The 22129-nt window shown below is 44.6% G+C and overlaps 1 protein-coding gene across 4 annotated transcripts in view; it reads right to left on the bottom strand.

Annotated features, from left to right (window-relative positions):
* The window catches only part of slc12a5a (solute carrier family 12 member 5a), a 267611-nt gene that overhangs the window by 82371 nt on the left and 163111 nt on the right, over nt 1-22129 (bottom strand). For all 4 annotated transcript variants that reach the window (XM_090241954.1, XM_090241953.1, XM_090241955.1 and 1 more), the window contains exons 2-3: nt 9985-10082; nt 7853-7993 (exon numbers count right to left, since the gene is read on the bottom strand). In XM_090241954.1, coding sequence (XP_090098080.1) covers nt 7853-7993; nt 9985-10082 — 239 coding nt within the window. The remainder of the gene's footprint in view (nt 1-7852; nt 7994-9984; nt 10083-22129) is intronic.

Raw genomic sequence — 22129 nt, forward strand, 5'->3', positions numbered from 1 at the left:
CAAATTAGGTTTTATGAACTGGCTACTTTGAGCCATTTGGTAGGGTGGTCTCCGGCAAGTTGAAAGGTCATATAGGCAAGCCAACAAGAATAAACATTTCTAAATACCTAGACTGTTCAAGGGCAGGCAAAGACTCAAATCAAATGTTTTTCGTCACATGCTTCGTAAACAACATGTATATACTAACAGTGCTGCTCTTGTCCAGGTGGGAAAGGGCAGTGTGGAGTGCAACAGAAATACCATCATCTGCAATCTGCATCATTGGAGTAGTATGTGAATAGGAGTGGGTCCAGGGTGTCTGGGAGGATGGTGTTGATGTGAACCATGACCAGCCTTTCAAAGCATTTCATGGCTATAGATGTGAGTGCTACGAGGCGATAAGTCATTTAGACAGGTTACCTTAGCGTTCTTGGGCACAGGGACCAAGGTGGTCTGCTTGAAGCATGTAGGTCAGGGTTCCCCAAGTGGCAGTGATTTGTATTTGGCCCCCCAAATTGTTGGACATAAAAGACATCAGCATTTTAATTTTGTAAATCTGTTCCAAAGTATTCTCACACCTAGTAGAGAGATAATATGTGATTGTACATAAATAAATGTAAGCAAGGTCTGAAATTATAATATTTTTGTCAATTATTATATCTGTTTGGGCTTTATGTTCCAGCCCACTGACCATCCACACAATAAAAAAATCAGCCCGCGGCTGAATCTAGTTGATGATCCCTGATGTAGGTATTACAGACTAGGTCAGGGAAAGATTGAAAATGTTAGTGAAGACACTAGACGGCAGCGCATGCTCAGAGTACGTATCCTGGTAATCTTGAGGCCTTGTGAATGTTAACCTGTTTAAAGGTCTTACATCAGCTACGGAGAGCATGATCACACAGTTGTCCGAAACAGCTCTCATGCATGGTTCAGTGTTGCTTGCCTCGAGGCGAGCATAGAAGGCATTTAGCTCATCTGGTACGCTCGTGTCACTGGGCAGCTTGGGGCTGGGTTTCCCTTTTGTAATCCGTAATAGTGTGCAAGCCCTGCTGTCACATCCGACAAGCATCAGAGCCAGTGTAGTAGGATTCAATCTTAGTCCTGTATTGATGCTTTGCCTGTGTGATGGTTTGTCGGCGGGCGTAGTGGGATTTCTTATAAGCATCCAGATTGGTGTCCCGCTCTTTGAAAGCGGCAGCTCTAGCCTTTAGTTGAGTACGAATGTTGCCCGTGATCCATGGCTTCTGGTTGGGATATGTATGTACAGTTAATGTGGGGAAGACAATGTCGATGCACTTAATGAAGCCGTTGACCAACGCGATAAACTCATTAATGCTATCGGATAAATCCTGCAACGTATTCCAGTGTGCGCTAGCAAAACATTCCTGTAGCTTAGCAAGAGCTTCATCTGACCACTTCAGTATTGAGCGCGTCACTGGTACTTCCTGTTGGAGTTTATGCTTGTAAGCAGGAATCAGGAGGACAGAGTTATGGTGAGATTTCCCAAATGGAGGGCGAGGGAGAGCTTTGTATGCATTTCTGTGTGAGGGGTAAAGGTGATCTAGAGTTTTCTTTGCCTCTAGTTGCACACAAGACGTTGCTGGTAGAAATGAGGAAAAATTGATTTATTTTTTCCTGTATTAAAATCAACGACCACTAGGAGATATGCCTCTGGTTGAGCATTTTCTTGTTTGCTTATGGCCTTTTACAGCTCATGGGAGTAACAGGAGTACCCTACGACTGTACCCTACTTGGGGGCGTGGTTACGTTAAACTGCTCCTCACCGTGTGTATCTATAGGCCGAGCGAACACAGATGCTGGCCGAGCGAACACAGATGCTGGCCGAGCGAACACAGATGCTGGCCGAGCGAACACAGATGCTGTACCTCGACTTCTAACGCAATAAAATGTTTTGAGGTGAAAGGAGGGGTGTGTGAAGACATGGGATGGGGAATGGGGAACGCTGGGGTGGGGGTGGGGGGGGGGGGGGAGCTTGTAATGCCGTCTTCACGCTCTGTCGACCAGACAGGAACTGACAGGGCTAATGTGTTTCAGCTCAGGTGAATTATTAAAGAGGAGGAGAGAGAGAGGAAAGAAGGCATCATATAACTCTCTCCGAATGTCTGCCCATGGGTATGGATTAACCTGCGGCATGTTTCTGTGTGTGTATTTGTTTGTGTGGGAGCGGAGAGACAGAGAGGTAGGGGAAGGAGGAGAGAGAAAGACAGAGAGGTAGGAGAGAGGAGGAAGAGAGAGAGAAGAGAGAGAGAGAGAGGTAGGAGAGAGGAGAAAGAGAGAGAGGTAGGAGAGGAGGAAGAGAGAGAGAGAGGTAGGAGAGAGGAGGAAGAGAGAGAGGGAGAGAGGTAGGAGAGAGGAGGAAGAGAGAGAGGGGGAGAGGTAGGGGAAGGTGGAGAGAGAGGAGGAAGAGAGACAGGTAGGAGAGAGGAGGAGGAAGAGAGAGAGAGGTAGGGGAAGGAGGAGAGAGAGGAAGAAGAGAGGGAGAGGTAGGGGAAGGAGGAGAGAGAGGAGGAGGGAGTAGTATGGAAATGTTTGTTCGTGTGTAGTTAAGGTATGTATGTGTATATGAGTGTGTGAGAGAGAAATAGAGAGAAAGAAGGGAGGTGAGTGAAATGGGGAAGGAGGAGGTGTTTGTTCATGGGTGGTAAAGGTGCCTGCCTATGTCTATATGTGCATGTGTGTGATTTAGCCAATTATCTAGGCAGAACATTCAGTGCTGCAGGCCTGCAGCAACACCATCCTATTTATTCCTTACCTACTGGACATTCACATGGGACTAAATGCTTAATAAACTGACATTCCTGTTTGCTGGAATATTATGGTGCTGCTTCAAGAATCCATGAAGTCTGTTTGGTTTTAACCACACTTTCAGTTTTCTAAGTAGGGGCACACGTAAGCTTTGAATTCTCTGCTCGACTATCAATACTGACAAACCGCAGACGTAACTGTAGTATAATACAAAGCAACATTACTCAAGATACAAACTTCGCAAGGCTAACCACCGTGAATACTAATGTCAGACTGGGGCTTCTAATGAGAGAGAGAAGAGGCATCGTAAAACACATGACATGGAAGAGAAAAACACATTAGAGACTGAGATGGAACACTTTTCAACACATCGTTTTAATTCTTCCCAATAGAAACTCAGACAGGAAAAGACTCAGTCCCCACAGATCGGCAGAACAGTTTCCTTCTTAACCCCGACAACCTCCAGACTGTTCCCTGATGTTGCATGGTATGAAAACCCTCTAATCTCTCTTTTCACACTGCGTCGTACGAAACGCTCTGGCTGCCATACTCCAGCAGCTGCTGATGAAGCAGAGAGAGAGAGAGGAAAGAGGAGAGGAGAGAGAAAGGGATCGCTGTCGGAATGATAAAATGCCATCGGCTGCGTTAATGAAAAGCCTCTCGTGGTGATGGGGAGATTGCCTTTGGAATGGGCTGCTGATTGGAGAAGCAGCTGCTTGGCGTAGCGAGCAGGTTAATTAAGTATCAAAGGGCTGGGGAAGGCGACACGAGAATGATTAGCACCTTCCGCCTGGCGACATCGAGGAGTACTGAATCCAATATATAGAGGGAAAAGTAGCAAGGACCTTACAGAGAGATAGGTGACGTCCAGGGAGAAGGGGACCTTACAGAGAGATAGGTGACGTCCAGGGAGAAGGGGACCTTACAGAGGGACAGGTGACGTCCAGGGAGAAGGGGACCTTACAGAGAGACAGGTGACGTCCAGGGAGAAGGGGACCTTACAGAGAGACAGGTGACTTCCAGGGAGGAGGGGACCTTACAGAGGGACAGGTGACATCCAGGGAGAAAGGACTGAAAGAAGGAGGAAGGTAAACAGGGAGACTGGAAAAAGAACCAAGAATGATATGTGGAAAGAAACCAAAACAGAAATAGATGGGGAAAACCCCAGGGTGAAAAGGTCTTGAGTCAGGCTCTTAACTAGGCAGGCCTGTTAGGCGGCTCTCCTCATTGGCCAGACACTGAGACAGCCCAGGGTCAAACTTCACTGAGGGCTGTCATCTGGGAGACAGATCAGGCATTCCCACATGGTTGACTGGCAATGCTTGGACACTTCTCTGACAACATAGCACAACATTCTCACAGGAAACCTCAGCGGAGATCAGTAGGGAGTAAACAGAATTCGCTATCGACCAACACAGACTGTGTTACATATCTGACAGAGCCATATGTTGACACTCCAGTCTCTGACTTAAGTCTTTCACTGTCCATTGCCATAAAACAACCATCATACAGTAATGTCCAAAATTATTATTATTGATAAAGATGAGCAAAAAGGACTATGAAATAACACAAATACTGAGCTATGTGGGTATGCTCAATTATACTCATACAAATGCTCAGAGAAATCTATTTTGTTTAACAAGTAATAAAACAAAATCTCAAAAAGATAGGGGTCAAAATGATTGGCACCCCTGTTTTCAATACTTTTCAATACCTCACCTTGCAAGGATAATGGCACTGAGCCTTTTTCTCAAATGTTTTATGAGATTAGAGAGCACATTGGAAGGGATTATAGACCATTCCTCCATACAGAATCTTTCCAGATTCTTGATATCCTTAGTCTGTATTTATGGACTGCCCTCTTCAATTCAAACCAACTCCTGAGTGGCACAGCGGTCTAAGGCACTGCATCTCAGTGCTTGAGGTGTCACTACTGACACCCTGGTTTAAAAAAAGTCACTAGACTGACAGCCATTTCAAAATGTTGATTTTGTGGTCAATTAACCATTTCTTTATGGATTTTTACGTGTGCTTGGGGTGTTTATGTGTGCTTGGGGTGTTTATGTGTGCTTGGGTTTTTTATGTGTGCTTGGGGTGTTTATGTGTGCTAAGGGGTGTTTATGTGTGCTTGGTTTTTTATGTGTGCTTGGGGGTGTTTATGTGTGCTAAGGGGTGTTTATGTGTGCTTGGGGTGTTTATGTGTGCTTGGGGTGTTTATGTGTGCTTGGGGGTGTTTATGTGTGCTTGGTTTTCTTAATGTGTGCTTGGGGGGTTTATGTGTTTGGGGGATTTATGTGTGCTTTGTTTAAAAAAAATATGTGATTGGGTTTTTTATGTGTGCTTGGGGATGTTTGGTGTGTTTGTTTTTTTTTATGTGTGCTTGGAGTGTTTATGTGTGCTTGGAGTGTTTATGTGTGCTTGGGGTTTTTATGTGTGCTTGCGGGTGTTTATGTGTGCTTGGTTTTCTTAATGTGTGCTTGGGGGGTTTATGTGTTTGGGGGATTTATGTGTGCTTTGTTTTAAAAAAATATGTGATTGGGTTTTTTATGTGTCCTTGGGGTGTTTATGTGTGCTTGGGGGTTTTATGTGTGCTTGGGGATGTTTGGTGTGTTTGGGGGTGTTTATGTGTGCTTGGGGATGTTTGGTGTGTTTGGGGGTGTTTATGTGTGCTTGGGGATGTTTGGTGTGTTTGGGGGTGTTTATGTGTGCTTGGGGATGTTTGGTGTGTTTGGGGGTGTTTATGTGTGCTAGGGGATGTTTGGTGTGTTTGGGGGTGTTTATGTGTGCTTGGGGGTTTTATGTGTGCTTTGGGTGTTTAGGTGTGTTTTTTTTTTTTAATGTGTGCTTTGGGATTTTATGTGTGCTTTGGTTTTTTTTGTGTGCTTGGGTTTTTTATGTGTGCTTGGGGTGTTTATGTGTGCTAAGAGGTGTTTATGTGTGCTAGGGGGTGTTTATGTGTGCTAAGGGGTGTTTATGTGTGCTAAGGGGTGTTTATGTGTGCTAGGGGGTGTTTATGTGTGCTAAGGGGTGTTTATGTGTGCTTGGGGTGTTTATGTGTGCTAAGGGGTGTTTATGTGTGCTTGGGGTGTTTATGTGTGCTAGGGGGTGTTTATGTGTGCTAAGGGGTGTTTATGTGTGCTAAGGGGTGTTTATGTGTGCTAGGGGGTGTTTATGTGTGCTAAGGGGTGTTTATGTGTGCTTGGGGTGTTTATGTGTGCTTGGGGGTGTTTATGTGTGCTTGGGGGTTTTTATGTGTGCTTGGGGTTTTTATGTGTGCTTGGGGGTTTTATGTGTGCTTGTTTTTTTAAAAATGTGTGCTTGTTTTTTTGTGTGCATGGGGGGTGTTTATGTGTGCTAAGGGGTGTTTATGTGTGCTTGGGGGTTTTTATGTGTGCTTGGGGTTTTTATGTGTGCTTGGGGGTTTTTATGTGTGCTTGGGGTTTTTATGTGTGCTTGTTTTTTTATGTGTGCTGTTTTTTTTTTATGTGTGCTTGGGGGTGTTTATGTGTGCTTGTTTTTTATGTGTGCTTGGGGGTGTTTATGTGTGCTTGGGGGTGTTTATGTGTGCTTGGGGGTTTTTATGTGTGCTTGGGGTTTTTATGTGTGCTTGGGGGTTTTATGTGTGCTTGTTTTTTTTAAAATGTGTGCTTGTTTTTTTGTGTGCATGGGGGGTGTTTATGTGTGCTAAGGGGTGTTTATGTGTGCTTGTTTTTTATGTGTGCTTGGGGGTGTTTATGTGTGCTTGGGGGTGTTTATGTGTGCTTGGGGGTTTTTATGTGTGCTTGGGGTTTTTATGTGTGCTTGGGGGTTTTATGTGTGCTTGTTTTTTTTTTAAATGTGTGCTTGTTTTTTTGTGTGCATGGGGGGTGTTTATGTGTGCTTGGTGGTGTTTATGTGTGCTTGGGGGTGTTTATGTGTGCTTGGGGGTGTTTATGTGTGCTTGGTGGTGTTTATGTGTGCTTGGGGTGTTTATGTGTGCTTGGGGGTGTTTATGTGTGCTTGGGGGTGTTTATGTGTGCTTGGGGGTGTTTATGTGTGCTTGGGGGTGTTTATGTGTGCTTGGTGGTGTTTATGTGTGCTTGGGGGTGTTTATGTGTGCTTGGTGGTGTTTATGTGTGCTTGGTGGTGTTTATGTGTGCTTGGGGGTGTTTATGTGTGCTTGGTGGTGTTTATGTGTGCTTGGGGTGTTTATGTGTGCTTTGGTTTTCTATGTGTGCTTGGGGTGTTTATGTGTGCTTATGTGACCAGTGCTGTGTTGCAGGTTTGACTGACCAGTGCTGTGTTGCAGGTTTGACTGACCAGTGCTGTGTTGCAGGTTTGACTGACCAGTGCTGTGTTGCAGGTTTGACTGACCAGTGCTGTGTTACAGGTTTGACTGACCAGTGCTGTGTTGCAGGTTTGACTGACCAGTGCTGTGTTGTAGGTTTGACTGACCAGTGCTGTGTTGCAGGTTTGACTGACCAGTGCTGTGTTGCAGGTTTGACTGACCAGTGCTGTGTTGCAGGTTTGACTGACCAGTGCTGTGTTGCAGGTTTGACTGACCAGTGCTGTGTTGCAGGTTTGACTGACCAGTGCTGTGTTGCAGGTTTGACTGACCAGTGCTGTGTTGCAGGTTTGACTGACCAGTGCTGTGTTGCAGGTTTGACTGACCAGTGCTGTGTTGCAGGTTTGACTGACCAGTGCTGTGTTGCAGGTTTGACTGACCAGTGCTGTGTTACAGGTTTGACTGACCAGTGCTGTGTTGCAGGTTTGACTGACCAGTGCTGTGTTGCAGGTTTGACTGACCAGTGCTGTGTTACAGGTTTGACTGACCAGTGCTGTGTTGCAGGTTTGACTGACCAGTGCTGTGTTACAGGTTTGACTGACCAGTGCTGTGTTGCAGGTTTGACTGACCAGTGCTGTGTTGCAGGTTTGACTGACCAGTGCTGTGTTGCAGGTTTGACTGACCAGTGCTGTGTTACAGGTTTGACTGACCAGTGCTGTGTTGCAGGTTTGACTGACCAGTGCTGTGTTACAGGTTTGACTGACCAGTGCTGTGTTACAGGTTTGACTGACCAGTGCTGTGTTGCAGGTTTGACTGACCAGTGCTGTAACGGCACCTTACCTTGACAGGTTTCTTCTTCTTTTTGTCTTCCTCCTCATTGTCTGCCTCCTCCTCGTGCTCCTTGCTGCCCTGGGGGAGACTGGAGTAGTTGGCCAGGCTACTGATCATGGTTGATACCATGGGACTAGTCTCCATCTCCTCCTGCAGAGTGCATTGACACACACAGGATAACATGGAAAATGGTCAATTACATATTATACACTGGGTGGTTCGAGCCCTAAATACTGATTGGCTGACAGCCATGCTATATCAGACCTTATACAACGGATATGACAAAACATGTATTTTTATTGCTCTAATTACAATGGTAACCATTTTATAATAGCAATTAGGCACCTCGGGGGTTTGTGGTATACGGCCTATATACCACGGCTAAGGGCTGTATCCAGGCACTCTGCGTTGCATCGTGCTTAAGGACAGCCCTTAGCCGTGGTATATTACCCATATACCACAGCCCCTTATTGCTTAAATAAAACACTACTGTAGCAGGCAATGTAGTGAGCATATTGATGCATAATGTATTCCTTTACATATCTGAGGTGGTGCAACATGATGTCAAATCAAATCAAATGTTATTTGTCACTTGAGCCAAATACAACCGTGAAATACTTACTTTACAAGCCCTTAACCAACAATGCAGTGTTAAGAAAATAGAATTAAGAAAACATTTACAAAAAAACGAAAGTTAAAAAAAGTAACACTTAAGGAGGCTATATACAGGGTGTACCGGTACCGAGTCAATGTGTGGGGTTACAGGTCAGTTGAGGTAACTGAGGTCATTTGTACATGTAGGTAGGGGTAAAGTGACTATGCATGGACGATAAACAGCGAATAGCAGCAGCGTAAAAACAAATGGGAGGGGGGGGGGGGGGGGGGGGGGGTCAATGCAAACAGTCCGGGGGGCCATTTTATTAATTATTCAGCAGTCTTATGGCTTGGGGGTAGAAGCTGTTATGGAGCCTTTTGGACCTAGACTTGGTGTGCCGGCATCACTTGCCGTGCGGTAGCAGAGAGAACAGTCTATGAGTTGGGTCACTGGAGTCATTGACCATTTTTGGGGCCTTTCTCTGACACCGCCGAGTATAGAGGTCCTGGAGGGCAGGAAGCTTGGCCCCAGTGATGTACTGGGCCGTACACACTACCCTCTGTATCGCCTTACAGTCAGTTGCCATATCAGGTCGGTGATGCAACCATGGTGCAGCTGTACAACGTTTTGATGATCTGGGGACCCATGCCACATTTTGTCCGTCTCCTGAGGGGGAATAGGTTTTGTCGTGCCCTCTTCACCCCTGTCCTGGTGTATTTGGACCATGATAGTTGTTGGTGATGTGGACACCAAGGAACTTAACTCTACGATCTGAATGGGTGTGTTTGGCCCTCCTTCCTAGCACTAGGAACTCTGGACACGCTCCTCTACAGCCCTGTCGATGTGAATGGGTGTGTTTGGCCCTCCTTCCTAGCACTAGGAACTCTGGACACGCTCCTCTACAGCCCCGTCGATGTGAATGGGTGTGTTTGGCCCTCCTTCCTAGCACTAGGAACTCTGGACACGCTCCTCTACAGCCCCATCGATGTGAATGGGGGGCTTGTTCAAGTGTAAGATCTAAAATGTGCACTATGAATACAAACTACATATCACAGTAACAAATCACCAGTAACAACTGAGAGTCCCTTTGAGATGGAAAAAAATAATAGACTTGGCATTTCTGTAGCAGTTTGGAAATGTGCTTCTATTCACCTGAAGTTTTCACTTGTCCTTCAAACAGTAATGACCCTCATTAATCGATGTCAGGGCCCTTATTCAATCACTCTCTGAACCGTGTGTGTGTGTGTGTGTGTGTGTGTGTGTGTGTGTGTGTGTGTGTGTGTGTGTGTGTGTGTGTGTGTGTGTGTGTGTGTGTGTGTGTGTGTGTGTGTGTGTAAGTACCTACAAATTGCAGTCTCACTGGCAGGACCATCCTCTGTTCATCATAGGCTTGATTTGTGTTGCACATGCACAAATAAATGTGTGTGTGTGTGTATGTGTGCGTGTGTATGTGTGCGTGTGTCTGTCTGTGCCTGTATGTGTGTGTGTGTGTGTGTGTGTGTGTCTGTCTGTGCCTGTATGTGTGTGTGTGTGTGTGTGTACATACCTCAAACAGGGCCATATGTTTGCCATCGTATTTCTGGCTCTTCTCCGTAGCATCACTGCTGTTGATGAAAGGACTACTCTCCTTGGGGTTCCCATCACCTAGAAGAAGAAATGCAAAGCCTTCGTCAGATGGGTTCAAATACAATGCATCCCTGTTCTATTCAATACCTAAAATGCACAATGCTAATTATTCTCCACTGTGTCTTTATGAATAAACAGAACCGTTGGCTCTCAGAGCTTAATTTCCTTAACAAGTGACCCTGAACCGCCAACTAATGTGATGCCATGCTTTGGGTCTGCAAGGCTTCCAGCGAGGTTGATAGCCCGAGTTAAGTGCTCACCTAAAAAAATAAAAGTCCACAAAGTTTCACACTCGCTTGCCTGTCAGTTGAAACTTGCAAGGACGACCTTCCCTGAAACACATATATTCATTTCAAAACCAGGGCGAAAACATTGTGCTGTCGCCAGGGCCGCATTAGAAACACTTGAAAATACCTCTGTTTACAATACTAAGGCACATACATAGTCTATATCTGCCTTCTCTCCCCCTCCAGCCCTTCTCTAAGATGGCAGACCTCTTTCGCCTGGGGTCATGTCTTTTAGTGAGGCCGAGGCAGCCATGTGCGCTGACGGTAGGGCACCACTAACTGCTTGCCCTCTCTGTACTCTTCTCTCTCTATGGGGTAGAGAAGGAGAGAGGGATTTCTGAGAGTAGGAGAGAGAGGGTTATGAGAGAAGGAGAGACGGTTATGAGAGAAGGAGAGAGACGGTTATGAGAGAAGGAGAGAGAGGGTTATGAGAGAAGGAGAGAGAGGGTTATGAGAGAAGGAGAGAGAGGGTTGTGAGAGAAGGAGAGAGAGGGTTATGAGAGAAGGAGAGATGGGGTTATGAGAGAAGGAGAGAGATGGTTATGAGAGAAGGAGAGAGAGGGTTATGAGAGAAGGAGAGGTGTGTTTATGAGAGAAGGAGAGAGGGTGTTATGAGAGAAGGAGAGATGGGGTTATGAGAGAAGGAGAGAGGGTGTTATGAGAGAAGGAGAGAGAGGGTTATGAGAGAAGGAGAGATGGGGTTATGAGAGAAGGAGAGAGGGTGTTATGACAGAGAGAGAGGGGGGGTTATGAGAGAAAGAGAGAGGGGGTTATGAGAGAAGGAAAGAGGGGGTTATGAGAGAAGGAGAGAGGGGGTTATGACAGATGGACAAAGAGAGAGGGGTTAATGACAGATGGTTAAACAGAGGCAGAGAGAGAGACAGAGAGAGGCAGAGAGGGAGAGACAGAGAGAGGCAGAGAGATAGACAGAGAGAGAGAGAATCTAGGATCCCAAAGCCCAGGTCATTAAGACTCTTCTAAGATCCAAAGCCCAGGTCATTAAGATCCCAAAGCCCAGGTCATTAAGATCCCAAAGCCCAGGTCATTAAGACTCCTCTAGGATCCCAAAGCCCAGGTCATTAAGACTCTTCTAAGATCCAAAGCCCAGGTCATTAAGATCCCAAAGCCCAAGTCATTAAGATCCCAAGCCCAGGTCATTAAGACTCCTCTAGGATCCCAAAGCCCAGGTCATTAAGACTCCTCTAGGATCCCAAAGCCCAGGTCATTGAGACTCCTCTAGGATCCCAAAGCCCAGGTCATTAAGACTCCTCTAGGATCCAAAAGCCCAGGTCATTAAGATCCCAAAGCCCAGGTCATTAAGAGCCTAAATCCCAGGTCATTAAGACTCCTCTAGGATCCCAAAGCCCAGGTCATTTGATTGTTTGCTGTACAGTCTAGCAGCCTTCCTTACATAATCAATAATGGACAACTTGAGTCCTTTTGAGCAGTGTTGTGTTTGGCAGGGTAATATATCCTAAATGAGGGTGTTCCACACAACTCCCATATTCTTGATTTCTCCCATCTCTCCTGATATGCCAACATCAAAGGAACAATGATGAATTTATGAAAATAAGTGATGGTCCTCAGACATTCTGCCTTTTTATCATTGACCATGTTCTCTTCTTATCTGTGGTCAACCTCATACTGTCCATGCAGACTGTAACTATAGCTTACAGAGGCAATCAGCAAGTACTTTGTGAATCAAGCTATCCCATTGGTGGAAGAATACAGTCCCTGTTAAGTACAGATCTGAAATTTCTTTTCTCATCAACGGTCCCAAAGATGGTGTTATAACATTGATGACGTACTCACGATTCCAAATGTAAGTTACAGAGTATGATATGGTGCTCACGTTTCATAACACAATCAAATAAACAGCATACTGAAATCCCTATGAATGTTGCTGTCTCCAGTGCTTGATTGATTGAAAAAGCTCATCAACTTGTATCTAATAGACGGGTGCATTCAGAAAGTATTCAGACCACTTGGCTTTTCCACTTTGTTATGTTACAGCCTTATGGTAAAATGAATTAAATTGTTTTTTCCCCGTCATCAGTCTACATACAATACCACATAACGACAAAGCAAAAATTGTTTTTTAGAAAAAATTTAAAAAATCACATTTATTGAAAATAAAAAAATGAAATATCACATTTATATAGGTATGTAAAAACATTATAAAAAACAGTTTTTGCTTTGTCATTATGTGGTATTGTGTGTAGACTGATGACAGAAAAAAACAATTAAATAAATGTTAGATTAAGATTAAGTAACGTAACAAAATGTGTAAAAAGCCAAGGGGTCTGAATACTTTCCCAAAGGCACTGTACATATTTAATTGTGTACTCACTATTGTCCAAGTCTCAGTTACAAAATCTACATATTGGGATGCATACACTGTATAAGTCCCTGCGATAGACCGGCGTCCTGCCTAGGAGGTGTACTTCTACATCAAGCTGTCTGACGCTTCAGCAACAGAAGAGAGGTTCCTGCTCCTATGAGCCATTCCGGTTCGCACAAGCCAAGGCTACTTAATTGCTTACAATATACTGTATAAGGTATATCCTAATATCATAATATAATTTGGAAACCACCTCAATGAAATCTCCTATATATCCCTGTGACATCACAGACGGCGCTAAACAGCAGGCCGGTCAGCAGAATGACTTTCCCATGATGACTTATTAATGGGTGATGAGGCGTCTGGCGCGTCACCACTCAAGAACATGTCATGTTCCTGGCAGGGGCCTCTTGGAGATTTTCTGTCACTTGGAGGCCCCCCTCCCGAATCCTCACCTGTCTCCATTTCCCGTACTGCCAGTCAATGTCGCCTCCGCTTCTTTTACTACATCTTGGCTAAATTGCTCTGCGAGTTGGCAGGTCATTCCATTTCAGCAGATTTCAATGAATAGATGATGTGACCTTAAGTGGAGCGGGATTCTGAGCAACTATACAATTTTGGTGGGCTATATTTAATCAATAAGGCCTGAGGGGGTGTGGTATACGTATAACCAACATACCACGGCTAAGTGTTGTTCTAAGGCACGACGCCAAGTGCAGTGCCTGGATACAACCCTTAGCTGTGGTATATTGGCCAAATATCACACGCCCTCGGGCCTTATTGCTTAAATACAGTCTCCCAAAAATGCATAAACAGACAGAACCCTCGTGAATGTGGATATAGCTTTAGGGGTCTCGTTACAGAGCCACAAGATTGAATGGTGACACTATCAGATTGTTAAGTGGAGTCCACTTATGGTGTGTGCCAGCGGGTTTCAGGGTCAATTCCCTCTCAATCCCAGGCAATTCAGGGATTGAATTCCAAATCAAATCAAATCAAGTGTATTTGTCACGTGTGCCGAATACAACAGGTGTAGCTATTACAGTGAAATGCTTACTTACAGGCTCTAACCAATAGTGCAAAAAAAGGTATTAGGTGAAAAATAGGTAAGTAAAGAAATAAAACAACAGTAAAAAGACAGGCTATTTACAGTAGCGAGGCAATAAAAGTAGCGAGGCTACATACTGACACCGGTTAGTCAGGCTGATTGAGGTAGTATGTACATGTACATGGTTAAAGTGACTATGCATATATGATGAACAGACAGTAGCAGTAGCGTAAAAGAGGGGTTGGTGGGTGGATGGCGGGACACAATGCAGATAACCCGGTTCGCCAATGTGCGGGAGCACTGGTTGGTCGGCCGGCCCAATTGAGGTATGTACATGAATGTATAGTTAAAATTACTATGTATATATGATAAACAGAGAGTAGCAGCAGCGTAAAAAGAGGGGTTGGGGGGAGGCACACAATGCGAATAGTCTGGGTAGCCATTTGATTACCTGTACAGGAGTCTTATGGCTTGGGGGTAAAAACTGTTGAGAAGCCTTTATGTCCTAGACTTGGCACTCCGGTACCGCTTGCCTTGCGGTAGTAGAGAGAACAGTCTATGACTGGGGTGGCTGGGGTCTTTGACAATTTTTAGGACCTTCCTCTGACACCGCCTGGTGTAGAGGTCCTGGATGGCAGGAAGCGCCAGTGATGTACTGGGCCGTACGCACTACCCTCTGAAGTGCCTTGCGGTCAGAGGCCGAGCAATTGCCATAACAGGCAGTGAAGCAACCAGTCAGCAGTCAGGATGCTCTCGATGTTGCAGCTGTAGAACCTTTTGAGGATCTCAGGACCCATGCCAAATCTATTTAGTTTCCCGAGGGGGAATAGGCTATGTCGTGCCCTCCATGACTGTCTTGGTGTGTTTGGACCATTCTAGTTTGTTGTTGATGTGGACACCAAGGAACTTGAAGCTCTCAACCTGCTCCACTACAGCCCCATTGATGAGAATGGGGGCGTGCTCGGTCCTCCTTTTTCTGTAGTCCACAATCATCTCCTTAGTATTGGTTAGAGCTTTGTACGCGTGTAGAGTTTGTCTGTGTGTAGAGTACAGGTGATCTAGAATTGTTTCCCCTCTGGTTGTTGATTGAAATAGGGTAGAACTGATTTAAGTTTCCCTGCATTAAATAGAGATGCCATGTACAATTCAACTGACAGGATTTGAAATGGAACTGGCCCAAACATTTTCCCCATTATAGTGCCTGGACAAATGGTTTAAGTTAATCTGCATTAGCTTCCTCGTCATTCCTCCCCTCTAGCTACCTCATCATTCCTCCCCTCTAGCTTCCTCATCATTCCTCCCCTCTAGCTTCCTCATCATTCCTCCACTCTAGCTTCCTCATCATTCTTCCCCTCTAGCTTCCTCATCATGCTTCCCCTCTAGCTTCCTCACCATTCCTCCACTCTAGCTTCCTCACCATTCCTCCACTCTAGCTTCCTCACCATTCCTCATCAAGAATTTAACTGACTTGCCTAGTTCAATAAAAATAAAATAAAAATAAATTCCTCACCTCTAGCTACCTCATCATTCTCCCCTCTAGCTACCTCATCATTCCTCCTCTCTAGCTACCTAATCATTCTCCCCTCTAGCTACCTCATCATTCTCCCCTCTAGCTACCTCATCATTCCTCCCCTCTAGCTACCTCATCATTCTTCGTTATTCCTCCCATCTAGCTACCCTAGCTAGCACATTTGGTTCTTGGAAGTTGTGGGAACGTACGTTTTGATTTTCCATTGGTCCTGGGAACGAAGCCATACGTTTCCTGACCGATAATACGGAATGTTTTTTAAACGTTCTGAGAACAGACGTGGACATTTTTGCCTGTTCTGGGAATGTAAATGTTTGAGCTCTTAGGAAACGTTGTGTTAAAGTAATGAAATACCAATAAAATAACGTTATTTTGTCAAGTTCCTTAAATGAGCTGAGAATGTTCCAAAGATAGACAACTATCCTGCACCATTCCCAGAGCATTGTGGGAAGGTTGTATGTAAATAAATAACCACAGGACAACCACCCTCTCACCGAGCTCTAAGAAACATGGTTCTCAGAATGTTACAGTATGTGCAAGCTGGGTACCTCATCCATTCCTCCCCTTTAGTTCAGCCCAGAAGTGTGCTGCTCCCTGTTCATCCGTGTACCATAATGGAGCTGTTACAACAGTAGGTGAATGATATCCGGTCAGCATTACTATGCAGTCTTTACTGTAGTATTCACGTGGGTGCAGACTATAGAATGTAAGGCTAAGGCGGACTTCGGTGCTAGCTATTACGCTCTGTGAAAATTGTCAGATCGGTGGAAACCCAAACTGTCCCCCCCTCCCCAAAAGTTGCTTGCTCCAGGAAAAACCTCCCCCTCAGTCCTGTGTGATCTATTCATCTTTATTACGAGTTTTGACATAACTTGGACATGATAAGCCAGTGGAGGTTGGGTCTCGGTGCAATTCAGGCACAACAGAGACATCCTCTGTCTTGGTGAACAGAGGTTAAAAAGTCAGACAGACAAATAGTTCCAGGTAATCTGCTTTTCAACATTAAAGGGCCTATACAGTGAACTATGCACATTTATGAGAATGAATGCTATGGAGCTGAAAAGAACAGCATTGACTCTATATTAAGCATTTAAACATTTTGAATTTGTCTGAATACAAGGCTGTTTAATTGATTGACTGACATGACAGTCTTGAGTGGTCCAAAAGCAAACCATCACCGTTAACACTGGGCTATTTGAAAACACGCTGACACGCAAAGTCTATAAATGCCTACCCAGGACCATAAATATACACAGTATGTAGCTAATCTCTCTCATACTCCCTTTATTTCTGTCTCTCTCTTCCCTCTCTCTTCTCTCTGTCTTTCTCTTCCCTCTCTCTTCTGTCTCTCTCTTCCCTCTCTTTTCCCGCTCTCTCTTCTCTCTGTCTCTCTCTTCCCGCTGTCTCTCTCTTCTCTCTGTCTCTCTCTTCCCGCTGTCTCTCTCTTCCCGCTGTGTCTCTCTTCCCGCTGTCTCTCTTCTCGCTGTCTCTTCCCTCTCTCTTCTCTCTCTCTCTCTTCCCTCTCTCTTCTCTGTCTCTCTCTTCCCTCATCCAATGCTACAAATGATAACAATGCAACAACGCTCCCCTCTCCAACATACTACTGACAGAAAAAAGCAATTTACACCTGTGGAAACCAAACAAGCTTACTGGTAACAGTAATGTTAATGAATTACCGTCATGTGTTTTGAAGGACTCTGTTGCTGTATATGACAAAACTGAAATGCTGAATTGTTTCAATGAGCACTTTGCATCATCTGGTATGCTGTTTGATTCAGTGTCCTCTGTAAATGTACAACCCTGTGTGGATGAACCAGTGAGAGCTGGTCAAACTTTGAGCTTTTTGCCATTCTCAGTGCAGGTGGTACATAAAGCCCTGAAATCCTTAGATCAGAGAAAGCCTGCAGGTCCTGATCTTTTGGATCCCTGCTTTTTAAATTTGGCAGCTGATTTCATGAACCACTTACATATCTGTTCAATCTAATCCTCGAATGTAATGAAATTCCAAAGATCTGGAAATCAGCATTTGTCCTACCACTTTTAAAAGGGGGAGATCCAAATAATTATAGGCCAATCTCAAAGCTGTCACACCTGGTGAAAATACTTGAAACCCTTATGAGTGAACAGCTAAAATAGTTTTTATTTACTAACTCTATTCAATGTACCAATCGGGCTTCAGGAAGAAGCATAGCACAATTACAGCAGCCATGAAGGTTTTAAATGATATCACTGAAGCCCTTGACAAAAAACAGCACTGTGTCTCACTTTTTATTGATCTCTCTCTAAGGCTTTTGATACAGTTGATCATGCTATACTAAGGCAGAGGTTGTCGAGTGTAGGTCTTTCAGAGCATGCAGTTGCATGGTTCGCTAACTATCTGTCTGATAGAACTCAGTGGGCTTATGTCTGTTAAATTGTTTGTCTTTAATGGTGTGCCCCAAGGCTCTGTACTTGGTCCTCTCTTATTCACTATTTATATAAATGATTTAGACAAAAATGTCCAAAATGCGCAACTTCATTTTTATGCTGATGATACTGTTATTTACTGTTGTGCCTCGTCTCTTACAAAAGCTTTCCAGAACTTGCAAACTGCTTTTTATACTGTTCAACATACCTTGTGTCAATTGAAGCTTATCCTCAATACTGACAAAACTAAACTAATGGTGTTTTCTAAAGCAAGAAATAGACCTCTGAACCTTTCACCTATTACTACCCGTCAGGGCAAGGAGGTTGAGGTTGTAACCTCATATAGACATCTTGGAATTTTAATTGAAGACGGCCTCTCTTTTCAATTGCATTTTCAACAATTTACAAAAATGTTTAATCTGAAATTGTGATTTTATTTTAGGAATAAGGCCTGTTATTCTTTTGAAGCCAGAAGGCGGCAAGTATCAGCTACATTTATGCCTTTACTAGACTATGGAGCTATATATATGAATGCTTCCGCTCAGTGTTTGAGATCAATTGACACCCTTTACCATGGCACTTTGAGATTTATTTTAAACTGCAAAACCCTTACGCACCACTGCACTTTGTATACCAGGGTTGGCTGGCTTTCTCTAGTCACTCGTAGGCTCAGGCACTGGTATACTTTTCTTTACAAAGCCATTTTGGGTTTATTACCTTTTTATTTGGCCATTTTTATTGTTCAGAAATGTGGTGGGTACTCTCTTCGTTCGCTGGACTTTATCCTGCTAACTGTTCCAAATGTCCGAACTGAATTTGGTAAAAGGGCTTTTATGTACTCTGCACCATCGTCTTGGAACACCTTACAAAATACTTTTAAACTGGAAGAACTTGCCTCGATTGGTATTTATAAATCACTTATGAATGATCTTGAGACTGATTCCCTGATCTGTCAATGTTTTTAATTTGCTGTTTTATAATTGTGTTTTACTCTTGTGAATTCTATGTTTTTAATTTTCTGTTTTATAATTGTGTTTTATACTCCTGTGAATTCTATGGATTTTACTAGATTACTTGTAGTTTTTCATGTTGTCTGTCTGTAATTTTTGTAATGACTTGGTGCTGCCTATCTTGGCCAGAACGCTCTTGAAAAATAGATTTTAAATCTCAATGAGCCCTTCCTAATAAAAAATAAATAAAGTGCACTATATATAGGGAATAGGGTCCCATAGGGCTCTGGTCCAAAGTAGTGCACAATTAGGGAATAGGGTCCCATAGGGCTCTGGTCCAAAGTAGTGCACAATTAGGGAATAGGGTCCCATAGGGCTCTGGTCCAAAGTAGTGCACTATTAGGGAATAGGGTGCCATGTGGGGGGCAACCTAGATGACACGTGCTGGCAGAGTGAAGAGAGCCAGTGGATATAATAAGAGACAGCCTCGCGTCAGAGACAGAGCCCGGTGGAGAAACACTGGACCTGGGATAAGAAAAGGATTTGAACCAAAATGACCTCTCCGTAGACTACGGCTGAGTTCCCTGCGGCTGAGACTCCTCTGTTGACTACGACTGAGACGCCTCCGTAGACTACGGCTGAGATCCCTGCGGCTGAGACCCCTCCGTAGACTAAGGCTGAGATCCCTATGGCTGAGACCTCTCCGTAGACTACGGCTGAGACCCCTCCGTAGACTACGGCTGAGACCCCTCCGTAGACTACGGCTGAGACCCCTCTGTAGACTACGGCTGAGACCCCTCCGTACACTGGGGCTGAGACCCCTCCGTACACTGGGGCTGAGATTTGAAATGATTTGTTAACATTGTCTGTTTGAGAGAGCATAGAGTCTGAGGCAAGAACAGGCATTTATCCACAATCATTATGACCCTCAACATTCTAATTAAAATATACTGTATCTGGGACAAAACAGTTTTGATTTACATTTGGTTGAGTTGTCAACTAACGTGAATTCAACGTGAAATCAACCAAATCACCATGTCATTGGATTTAGGTTTGCAAATTCAATTAGTTTCCCACGTTGATTCAACGTCATCACATTTATTTTTGGGGTTGAAATGACGTGGTAATAACGTTGATTCAACCAGTGAGTTAACACTTGTCCTGCTTTCTCCAGCTCTCTTGGCAGCCCTGTAACTCAAACTCTGCCCAAATTTAAGTACTACTACTTCTTGAATCGCTCAATACAGAAGTGGTCAGATGACGCAGATCACTTTGAGACTCTGAGATGTATGACATTCTCTGTTGTACTGTGACTCCATCACTCTGAGATGTGTGACATTCTCTGTTGTACTGTGACTCCATCACTCTGAGATGTGTGACATTCTCTGTTGTACTGTGACTCCATCACTCTGAGATGTGTGACATTCTCTGTTGTACTGTGACTCCATCACTCTGAGATGTGTGATATTCTCTGTTGTACTGTGACTCCATCACTCTGACATGTGTGACATTCTCTGTTGTACTGTGACTCCATCACTCTGAGATGTGTGACATTCTCTGTTGTTCTGTGACTCCATCACTCTGAGATGTATGACATTCTCTGTTGTACTGTGACTCCATCACTCTGAGATGTGTGACATTATCTGTTGTACTGTGACTCCATCACTCTGAGATGTGTGACATTCTCTGTTGTACTGTGACTCCATCACTCTGAGATGTATGACATTATCTGTTGTTCTGTGACTCCATCACTCTGAGATGTATGACATTCTCTGTTGTACTACTCTCTCTACCATCTCTCTCTCTACCATCTCTCTCTCTCTCTCTCTCTCTCTTTCTCTCTCTCTCTCTCTCTCTCTCTACCATCTCTCTCTCTCTACCATCTATATCTCTCTACCATCTCTCTCTCCCTCTCTCTCTACCATCTCTCTCTCTCTCTCTCTCTCTCTCTCTCTCTCTCTCTCTCTCTCTCTACCATCTCTCTCTCTCTACCATCTCTATCTCTCTACCATCTCTCTCTACCATCTCGCTCTTTCTCTCTCTCTCTCTCTCTCTCTCTACCATCTCTCTCTCTCTACCATCTCTATCTCTCTACCATCTCTCTCTCCCTCTCTCTCTACCATCTCTCTCTCTCTCTCGCTCTCTCTCTCTCTCTACCATCTCTATCTCTCTACCATCTCTCTCTCTCTCTCTCTCTCTACCATCTCTATCTCTACCCCTCCCTCTCTACCCCCCCCCCCCATTTGTTTTTACACTGCTGCTACTCGCTGTTTATTTTCTATGCATAGTCACTTCACCCCTACCTACATGTACACATTACCTCTAACCTGTACCCCCCGCACACTGACTATTTTTTATTATTTTTTACTTTTATTTGGTAAATATAATTTTTTTCTTTCTTCTTGAACTGCACTGTTGGTTAAGGGCTTGTAAGTCAGCATTTCACTGTAAGGTCTACACTTGTACTCTGCGCATGTGACAAAAAGTTTGATTTGATTTGATTCTACATCTGCGTACTCTCCAGTCCACCGGTCTTAGACCATGTTGAATTCACAGGGGAGCAACAGACAGACGCTGTCAGGCGAGCCGCCACAGTTAGACGCACTGTACTGTTACGCCAGTTAGCAGGGTGAAGTTAGCTACACTTGATCCCCATTGGATTTTCAACTTCATGGTCCTTCACGTACATGGCAGCTTGGCAGCAGGGCACGGAGAAGAGCAGACCCTGTGCTGTTCAGTGCAACCACTAGGCAGAGGACAATCCTGCACAGGGACTGCCTAGAGGGGAAAGAGCTTCATTCATTGGTGGGCTGTGGAGCTTGACAGGTCCAGTGGGCTGCAGGACAGAAGTGAAGGACAGAGGGAGAGAGGAGGCTGATTGGGACTGATTCCTTATGCACCGGTAAAATAATTGCCTGCAGAGCAATACCTCAACTCCTTTACTTTTTTCAAGCTGTGTAAGGTGGGAGGGGAGAAGAGGGTGGAGGGGGAAGGAGGGAGTGTGGGAGGAAGGAGAGAGGAGCAAAGGCAGAGAAGGGGGGATTCATATATTTTCATGAGGTCATATATTTAAAATTCACCTTCACTTCTCACATGGCAGAGAACCAATTTATCTCGGAAGCACATTTCCGCACCGGTGCCAATGCAATGCCAATTCTGGACGCAGAGCCAAACACTATTACACTTTTATTACACTAGGCACATTTTTGGACAATGTGCTCCTGATAGCACGGGAATGAGATGCCCTTGCTACACAAAAGGTCAAATAGGGGTGCTTATATTTGTCCTGTTTCACTGCCTGTACAAGTGGGTAACCTGTACGAGTGGGTAACCTGTACGAGTGGGTAACCTGTATGAGTGGGTAACCTGTATGAGTGGGTAACCTGTACCAGTGGGTAACCTGTACCAGTGTGTAACTGTACCAGTGTGTAACCTGTACCAGTGGGTAACCTGTACCAGTGGGTAACCTGTACCAGTGGGTTACCTGTACCAGTGGGTAACCTGT

Source organism: Oncorhynchus mykiss, chromosome 7, assembly GCF_057628025.1.
Source record: "Oncorhynchus mykiss isolate SJ-2025 chromosome 7, ASM5762802v1, whole genome shotgun sequence".
Taxonomy (NCBI): Eukaryota; Metazoa; Chordata; class Actinopteri; order Salmoniformes; family Salmonidae; genus Oncorhynchus; species Oncorhynchus mykiss.